At 32.9% G+C, this 9,168-nt stretch overlaps 1 protein-coding gene across 1 annotated transcript in view; it reads right to left on the bottom strand.

Annotated features, from left to right (window-relative positions):
- man2b1 (mannosidase, alpha, class 2B, member 1) overlaps positions 1–8,148 on the bottom strand; it is a 12,958-nt gene extending 4,810 nt beyond the window's left edge. The window contains exons 1-13 of the mRNA XM_048173614.1: positions 7,999–8,148; positions 7,277–7,379; positions 6,922–7,095; positions 5,432–5,625; positions 5,218–5,350; positions 4,633–4,778; positions 4,329–4,528; positions 4,118–4,238; positions 3,964–4,042; positions 3,779–3,888; positions 3,312–3,419; positions 441–557; positions 149–331 (exon numbers count right to left, since the gene is read on the bottom strand). Of these exons, the coding sequence (XP_048029571.1) occupies positions 149–331; positions 441–557; positions 3,312–3,419; positions 3,779–3,888; positions 3,964–4,042; positions 4,118–4,238; positions 4,329–4,528; positions 4,633–4,778; positions 5,218–5,350; positions 5,432–5,625; positions 6,922–7,095; positions 7,277–7,379; positions 7,999–8,091 (1,761 nt within the window). The 5' untranslated portion in view covers positions 8,092–8,148. The remainder of the gene's footprint in view (positions 1–148; positions 332–440; positions 558–3,311; positions 3,420–3,778; positions 3,889–3,963; positions 4,043–4,117; positions 4,239–4,328; positions 4,529–4,632; positions 4,779–5,217; positions 5,351–5,431; positions 5,626–6,921; positions 7,096–7,276; positions 7,380–7,998) is intronic.
- Positions 8,149–9,168: the final 1,020 nt, after the last annotated feature.

The following is a 9,168-nucleotide window of genomic DNA, read 5'->3' on the forward strand; positions in this document are numbered from 1 at the left end:
TAGTGCAATATTTTAAAATATTTCAATAAAACAATCTGTAAAGATTTTGCTACTGTACCTTATTTCCTTCAAATAGGAAAGTTATTTTAAAATGTAATAATAGTGAAGATTTTAAATGGATAGTTTTCTATTATGCTGCTCCATTTACCTTGTTCTGAATGGAGCGAGTGGCTGTCGGTTTGAAACTGGATCTTGGAGGCTCATCCTGAACCATGGAAATGATGTACGTACTGTAGCCAAGAGGAGGAGCTTCAACCTGGAAAACCAGCTCACCTTTGGCATAACCCCTGTTCCGTCTCACTTCCTGTGTGGATTTAGACAGTGGAACCACCTGACCAACAGCAAAAGATGAGAGGAGATGAGGAGTTGAGAATTGTTGTTGATTTTATTTATTAAATGTAACACATACAGACTTAAGTGATGCAAACACAGTTTCCAACCTGACTGTCCACTGCTTTCCCGTTTGCATCAGTAACACTGTACATTGAACCATTGACAGGCAAACGAACAGGCCAGCTTACAGTCCTGCCCAGAGGATTGTACACATTCATAGAGAACTGAGAGAGATTAAGAAAAAGAATAATCAGAATTCAATAGAGAATGTGTCATTTATTGTATGAATTTATTTACTGAAATGTGTGTATTAGAGCTGCACAATTCTGGATAAATTGAGAATCACGATTATTTTGTTTCAAAAGGAGATCACAATTCTCCCATGATTCTACTTTTTAGGAAAGTAGTGATTCTTTTTGGGAAATGTAGCGATTCTCTTTTGAGAAAGTAGATTGCTTTTGAATAAATGTATTGCTGTGATTTGAACAAATATATTGATGATTTTTAAATGTAACAATTTCTTTTAAATAAATGTAGCGATTCTTTTTGATAAATGTAGCGATTCTTTTTTTTAAAAAATGTAACGATTCTTTTTTAGGAAAGTAACGATTCTTTTTTAGCAAAGTAGCGATTCCTTTTTTAAATAATGTAGCAATTCTTTTTGATAAATTTAGTGATTTTTAAAAAAAAAAAATGTAGCTATTCTTTCTGAGGAAAGTAGCAATTTTTTTTTTTTTTTTAAAGTAGCGATTCTTTTTGAGGAAAGTAGCGATTTTTTGAAAAATGTAACGATTTATTTTTAGGAAAGTAGTGATTCTTTTTTATAAATTTAGCGATTCTTTTTAGGAAAGTAGCGATTCTTTTTTTAAAATGTAGCGATTCTTTTTGGAAAAATATAGCAATTCTTTTTGGGAAAATGTAGCAATTCTTTTTGGGAAAATTTAGCAATTCTTTTTGAGGAAAGTAGCGATTCCTTTTTTAAAAAATTTAGCAATTCTTTTTGGGAAAATTTAGCAATTCTTTTTGAGGAAAGTAGCGATTCCTTTTTTAAAAAATTTAGCAATTCTTTTTGATAAATTTAGTGATTTTTAAAAAAAAAAAATGTAGCTATTCTTTCTGAGGAAAGTAGCAATTCTTTTTTTTTTAAAAGTAGCGATTCTTTTTGAGGAAAGTAGCAATTTTTTGAAAAATGTAACGATTTATTTTTAGGAAAGTAGTGATTCTTTTTTATAAATTTAGCGATTCTTTTTAGGAAAGTAGCGATTCTTTTTTTAAAATGTAGCGATTCTTTTTGGAAAAATATAGCAATTCTTTTTGGGAAAATGTAGCAATTCTTTTTGGGAAAATTTAGCAATTCTTTTTGAGGAAAGTAGCGATTCCTTTTTTAAAAAATGTAGCAATTCTTTTTGATAAATTTAGTGATTTTTTAAAAAAAAAATGTAGCTATTCTTTCTGAGGAAAGTAGCAATTCTTTTTTTTTTTTAAAGTAGCGATTCTTTTTGAGGAAAGTAGCGATTTTTTGAAAAATGTAACGATTTATTTTTAGGAAAGTAGTGATTCTTTTTTATAAATTTAGCGATTCTTTTTAGGAAAGTAACGATTCTTTTTTAGGAAAGTAACGATTCTTTTTTAGCAAAGTAGCGATTCCTTTTTTAAATAATGTAGCAATTCTTTTTGATAAATTTAGTGATTTTTAAAAAAAAAAAAATGTAGCTATTCTTTCTGAGGAAAGTAGCAATTCTTTTTTTTTTTTTTAAAGTAGCGATTCTTTTTGAGGAAAGTAGCGATTTTTTGAAAAATGTAACGATTTATTTTTAGGAAAGTAGTGATTCTTTTTTATAAATTTAGCGATTCTTTTTAGGAAAGTAGCGATTCTTTTTTTAAAATGTAGCGATTCTTTTTGGAAAAATATAGCAATTCTTTTTGGGAAAATGTAGCAATTCTTTTTGGGAAAATGTAGCAATTCTTTTTGAGGAAAGTAGCGATTCCTTTTTTAAAAAATGTAGCAATTCTTTTTGATAAATTTAGTGATTTTTTAAAAAAAAAATGTAGCTATTCTTTCTGAGGAAAGTAGCAATTCTTTTTTTTTTTTAAAGTAGCGATTCTTTTTGAGGAAAGTAGCGATTTTTTGAAAAATGTAACGATTTATTTTTAGGAAAGTAGTGATTCTTTTTTATAAATTTAGCGATTCTTTTTAGGAAAGTAGCGATTCTTTTTTTAAAATGTAGCGATTCTTTTTGGAAAAATATAGCAATTCTTTTTGGGAAAATGTAGCAATTCTTTTTGGGAAAATTTAGCGATTCTTTTTGAGGAAAGTAGCAATTCTTTTTGATAAATTTAGCGATTCTTTTTGAGGAAAGTAGCGATTCTTTTTGAGGAAAGTAGCGATTCTTTTTGAAAAATGTAACAATTCTTTTTTAGGAAAGTAGTCATTCTTTTTGAAAAATGTAGCGATTCTTTTTTTTAGGAAAGTAGTGATTCTTTTTGAAAATGTAGCGATTCTTCTTTAGGAAAGTAGCAATTCTTTTTGAAAAATGTAACGATTCTTTTTGAGGAAACTAGTGATTCTTTTTTAAAAAAGAGCAAATCTTTTGGGGAAAGTAGCAATTTTTGGGGGGAAATGTAAAAGTAGCTATTCATTTTTGAATAAATGTATTGATTCGCTTTTAAAGTTGCTGTTCTTTTTTAATAAATGTAGCAACTCATTTTTAGAGATTAATTTTTTTTAAGTTGCAATTTTTAAAAGTAGTGATTCATTTTAAATAAATGTAGCAAAACAGTATGTTGGCTTTCTCATGCCAACATAATAATAAGTTTAAATTGTAGAACAATATGTTGGCTTTCTTAAGTGTGTGATTTTGTCAAAGTCCTTAATAGACAGGCGAATCGTTGTCATTTAGGAATAAGATTGTGTCAGTGTTTGAATCAAGATAGCGATCTTTTAATGATTAATCATGCAGCTCTACTGTGTATCGTACCTTATGACTGCTTTCTGTGAGGGGACACACACTTATGTTAAGATTCTCGCAGAACACACGTGGAGCTTCAGAGCCACTGAGAACAGCCAGAGAATTACCAACCAGCACCTACAACAAGAAAACGGACAGTGGCAAAAACATTTGCTAAAATTCATTTATGAATGTTGTTTTGCTATATCGTTGTTTTATTTGTATATTTGTATGCAAATATAAAATAAGTCATGCCAATAAAGCACACTAAAATTTACAATAAGAAAAATAGACATAAATTTGAATGTAGAAATTTGAATTGTAACAGCACACCTCTTAATAATAAGCCGTATGATATGCAGCAAGCACCACTAATAATGGATAATGCTTAGTTAGGTTTAGTCTGAAACAATCTGACCGAATAATAATAAATTATATAATAACTAATCTATTAATAGTTATTAAACTATTACATAATAAATCTTTTATCTTTGTACCTCACAATGTGCCCAGCCTGTAGCCAGTCTCCTGGCGTAGTCGTTTGCCACATGCTGTTTCTCTGTCCCAGACACAGCATCATGATGTTGGGCCACACCCATCGCCCTCTCTGAGCAAAAGGATAAGATTTTAAACAGACCAAAAGCCAACATAAATGATTCATTTACAACAGAAGTAGACTTACTCATAGTATCACTGTCCCCTTCACCAAAAGGCCCCGATGTGGACTTGGGCCCGCCGAGCACCTCCAACTGGTTGCATGTCTAGAAAAGCAAAACCAGACATTTACAGATTTTAAAACACTTTTTTTTTTCAGAGAGGAAGGTTTTGGGCATCACCTGTAGTCGGCTGTTGCTCAGTCTCTCATATAACTTCAGTGCTGGCCGGCTGGTAAAATAACCCGTCCAGAAATCATGAGCATCATCAGCATAGGGGAAAAAATCATCTGTCTTCAGAGGCCTATGATAAACAGCCAAGACAGGAAAATGTCACAGGGAACATTTGAGAGATATCCTCTTATAAATCTATTAGCTGTATTTGCACACTAACCAGGTGAGGTTGGCTAGGTTGAGTTCCTGCAGGTAGCAGGACGGTGTAGAATAAAGCACGTTCACCTTGCTCCCTTTAGCTTGCAGGGCATTTACATACTTGATCAGCTTATCCAAGTTCTTGTACCAGAGATTGGCGTTTTCATACTGGAAGTCTGAACCCATGGTCATGATGATGTGGTTTGTCTTATAAAAGGTAGCCTGGGAACAGAAATCACTTGATGGCACATCCATGCTAATCACAGACACGTGAACTTTACATATGATTGACTGGACTGAGCACTGCTGCAATGCTGTTTACTTACCTGCTTATAGGAAGCGTTGAGAAACTTCTGTACGATCTCATCCACATTGTAGTCCTCAAGGTCTGGGTCGTCTCTTATGGGAGCATCACTACATGACTGGTCCCAGCAGAAGCCCTCAGGAGGGTTATAGCCATTGGGGAGAACGCCTTTAGAGATGAAACATGTGTTTAGTAATTTAAAAGAACTAATATTCACACTTCCACATACTCAACACTGTGTAGTTGTTTAAAGGGAAAGTTCACCCTAAAATGAAAATCATTTACTCACCCTGGTGTTGCTCTAATGCCGTATGCACTTCTTTCTTTTATGGACCACAAAAGGAGAATTTTCAAAAAAAAAGTACTGCTCGTGCACGTCCATATAATGGCAGTGAATAGCGACCAGCATCCAGCTTTTCACTGCCATTATCGTATATATATATATATATATATATATATATTTTTTTTTTTTTTGTATATATGTATATTTCATATTTTTTTCATATATTTCATATATGAATAAACAGAACATGCACTATGGAAGAATTTGAAAAACTGAATTTGGATTATTAGACAGCATAAAAAAAGCATGTTTACAGATTAGTACCTGTGAAGAGATCAGCGAGAGGTGGCGTCAGGCTTTCACTGGCCCTCCAGAGCATTTCCATCTCTTTGGTCTTCATCCTGCGAGCCTTGTCCTGGTAGTCCAAACGGCCAAAGAAGAAACCGTCATAACCCATCTGTAAAGAAAATGGGAAGAGTCGTCAGCACCACTATGCCACCCGACCGTTCATAGTCTCATATATTATGTTATGGATTACCTGAGCAAAAATGGAGGCGTGTTCTCTGGCATGTCCGAACGGGTCAATGTGCCAGGCCACCCGGGGACGCCCGCACTCGCCAAAGGTGTCATTCAGGAATCGCAGCCCCAAAGTCATCTGATCTATGACAGCGCTGTAGTGAGTGGTGGCCTCATCGCTCATACACCAGCCGCCGTTTATGAACTCAAGACGACCTATGAAAAAAGAAAGTGAAACTTTTTTTTTTTACTTTGAATAAAATACTTTTTGGAAAAGATTCAGGGTGTGAGGAAAGTATTTTAGTACTTTTAATAATATTTATTTCACATTTTTTAGCATAATTTAAAAAAATTAAATGTTTTGAAAATTATTTTTTGATTTTTACTATTTATTAGACATCCTTTGTGCATAAAGATGAAAAAATAATGTTTTGGTGTTGGAAAGTACTTTAATACTTTTAGCACTTTTTACATCACTTCACATTTTTAGTGTCATTAATTTTGTTTTTTTTAAATCACTTACAGTACAGTCCAAAAGTTTGGAACCACTAAGATTTTTAATGTTTTTAAAAGAAGTTTCGTCTGCTCACCAAGGCTACATTTATTTAAATAAAAATACAGTAAAAAACAGTAATATTGTGAAATATTATTACAATTTAAAATAACTGTTTTCTATTTGAATATATTTCACAAAGTAATTTATTCCTGTGATGGCAAAGCTGAATTTTCAGCATCATTACTCCAGTCTTCAGTGTCACATGATCCTTCAGAAATCATTCTAATATGCTGATCTGCTGCTCAAGAAACATTTAATGTGTACAATTGTACAAAATATTTGTGTACAATATTTTTTTTCAGGATTATTTGATGAATAGAAAGTTCAAAAGAACAGTGTTTATCTGAAATCTAATCTTTTGTAACATTATAAATGTCTTTACTGCCACTTTTGATTGATTTAATGCATCCTTGCTGAATAAAAGTATTCATTTCTTTAATTTCTTTAAAAAAAAATAAAAATAAAAATTCTTACTGACCCCAAACTTTTGAACGGTAGTGTATAATGCTACAGAAGCTTTGTATTTCAGATAAATGCTGTTCTTTTGAACTTTCTATTCATCAAGGAATCCTGAAAAAAAAAGTACACAACTGTTTTCAACATTGAAAGTAATCATAAATGTTTATTGAGCAGCAAATCAGCATATTAGAATGATTTCTGAAGGATCATGTGACACTGAAGACTGGAGTAACGATGCTGAAAATTCAGCTTTGCATCACAGGAATAAATTACTTTGTCAAATATATTTAAATAGTACACATTTATTTTAAATTGTAATAATATTTCACAATATTACTGTTTTTACTGTATTTTTCATTAAATAAATGTAGCCTTGGTGAGCAGACGGAACTTCTTTTAAAAACATTAAAAATCTTAGTGGTTCCAAACTTTTGGACGTACTGTAAATCCTCAGGAACATTCACAGTCGCTGACCCAAAAACAAATACCCTCCTCACCCTCATTGACCAGCTGGGTTACAATTCGGCGTGTGTCCTGGCTCTGTTGCTTCCACCAGCGGTAAAAGAAGGCCGTCTCTACATAGATGAAACGTCGGGCTGGATCCTTTTGTAGTTGGTCTATCACCGAGTCCAGAATATACTGAACACCTGCATGCTGGATGTTGTTTCGGTCTGAAAAAAATACGATGACTTGACTTATGGTGTGAGGTTAAACATTACCACTCCAATGCGTTGCCATATCATATGACAAGCAGCACATAAGTCATATGCAGAATATGGACAGTCACATGAGCAATGTACCATATCAATGCATGTTGCGAACAACAAACGCTTGACATGAACAGAACTTCACCTCCATAGTAGTACTGATCCACAGTCTTGAGCCAACCAACATCATCATGTGTGTGAGGAACCAGGTGGACGTTCAGCATGGAAGGCTTTGTGGCTGGACATGACTGCAAAGATCCAACAAGCTCATCAACAGCGGAAAAGATACAACAATTCACATAAGAGATACACTTCCTCATTTGACAAATGTTTCCTTTTTACTTTACTGGAAAATAAAGCTCCTTTATGCATCATTAATCTGCCGAAATTGCATTTTTCAGAACTTACTGTACATATATTTGAAAACATAAAGAACAGGGTCAAATGATATTTTAAACTGAAACGAAAACAAAACAAAGTAAAAATAAGTCCATAAACAAAATGCATTTCTTGGTTGGTGCACGACATCATTCCCTTATAAAAACATACCTTGGTGATGGCGTCAGATCACAGTAGTACTGAATGATATTTACCATGGTATTATTATGGTACTACCATGGTACATGTCCAAAAACATGATATTGCCAAGGTACATGCCCCAAACACCATTGTATTATCGTCACTTCACGTCCAAAAAAGTACAAATGTTCAAAACAATAACTACAAAGGTACTTTTTGCTACATTTTTGTTCTTATATATATTTCCCTCAGTGGCAAGTTAAGTTTTTACATTTACTCAAATCTCTCTTAAGGATTCTACAACGAAGAACTTCAAAATATTCACCCAATAAGCAAAACCAAACTCACCTTATAACCGCATATGGAGTTTCGACCCGTGGGTAGAGAAAATACAAAACAGAAAAACAACTGGAGCAGAAGACTGATGTGCAGCGCAGCCATGATGAAAATGAAACTACAATCATATGACAGCCGAATTTGCGTTATGTCACGTGACTTCTGCTCCTATAACTTACAAATAAACAAAATAAAAGTCCTTAAATAGAAGTCTTAACTTGGTCAGAAAAAAATAATACAGGACTACTGAGAATTAAACGAATTATTATATTATATTATATTATATTATATTATATTATATTATATTATATTATATTATATTATATTATATTATATTATATTATATTATATTATATTATATTATTATGAAACATAGTCTAATATGAAAATCCAATATATAAGTATTATACAAAATTTGATGAATTAAAAAAAATAAAATAAACATAAACCATTTTTTACCATCTGTGTTACTCTTATTAAGGGAGGAATCTTTTACAGCTGTGGTTTACTGCCTCAAATGTCTGCGGCTGAGACCATGATGACCTCACCTTTTATCTACTTAACTCTCCCTCACTCCTTATTTCCTTCCCCCTCCTTCCATGGGTTTGCAAGAGTCACATACCCCCATCTATCTACTGCCTGACTCCCATTACAAATAGCTAACATTCCCCAGACCTGATGAACTATGGATAAAAATCTTCAAAAACTCAGTCAATCAACAGCAGGCAGAGAGGGTTTTAAAAACATTTCAGTCTATATAAGTAGATTTTTTTGCACCTCACATTAAATATAGATTTTTTTCATTTCTTTAAGTTAAAATGAGAAGCTGGTTATTGAAGGGCTTATCATTCTATAAGTTGAAAAAAGATGACTCTGGTAGGTCTTTCATGGTAGGGCATTTCAAGCATATTATAAGTGCCTCTAGCTACACCTTTACACCTTCACCATCATCTCAAATCTCAGACTATGTGTACAATCAAAGGATTTACTAATTAAAATATTAAATTTCATATCTCCTACACAGAATGACTCCCTAGCTCTGTGGTTATCCCTATATAATTGTTCATGAAACTTTGACTAAATTGTTGGAAAACCCAAGAAAAGCCTACAAGGCTGTTCAGCATGAGCCCAAGAAAAAAAGATCTGCAGGGAGCCTCTGTGACTAAAGTCTTTGTTCACACT

Source organism: Megalobrama amblycephala, linkage group LG21, assembly GCF_018812025.1.
Source record: "Megalobrama amblycephala isolate DHTTF-2021 linkage group LG21, ASM1881202v1, whole genome shotgun sequence".
In the NCBI taxonomy this organism is placed as follows: domain Eukaryota; kingdom Metazoa; phylum Chordata; class Actinopteri; order Cypriniformes; family Xenocyprididae; genus Megalobrama; species Megalobrama amblycephala.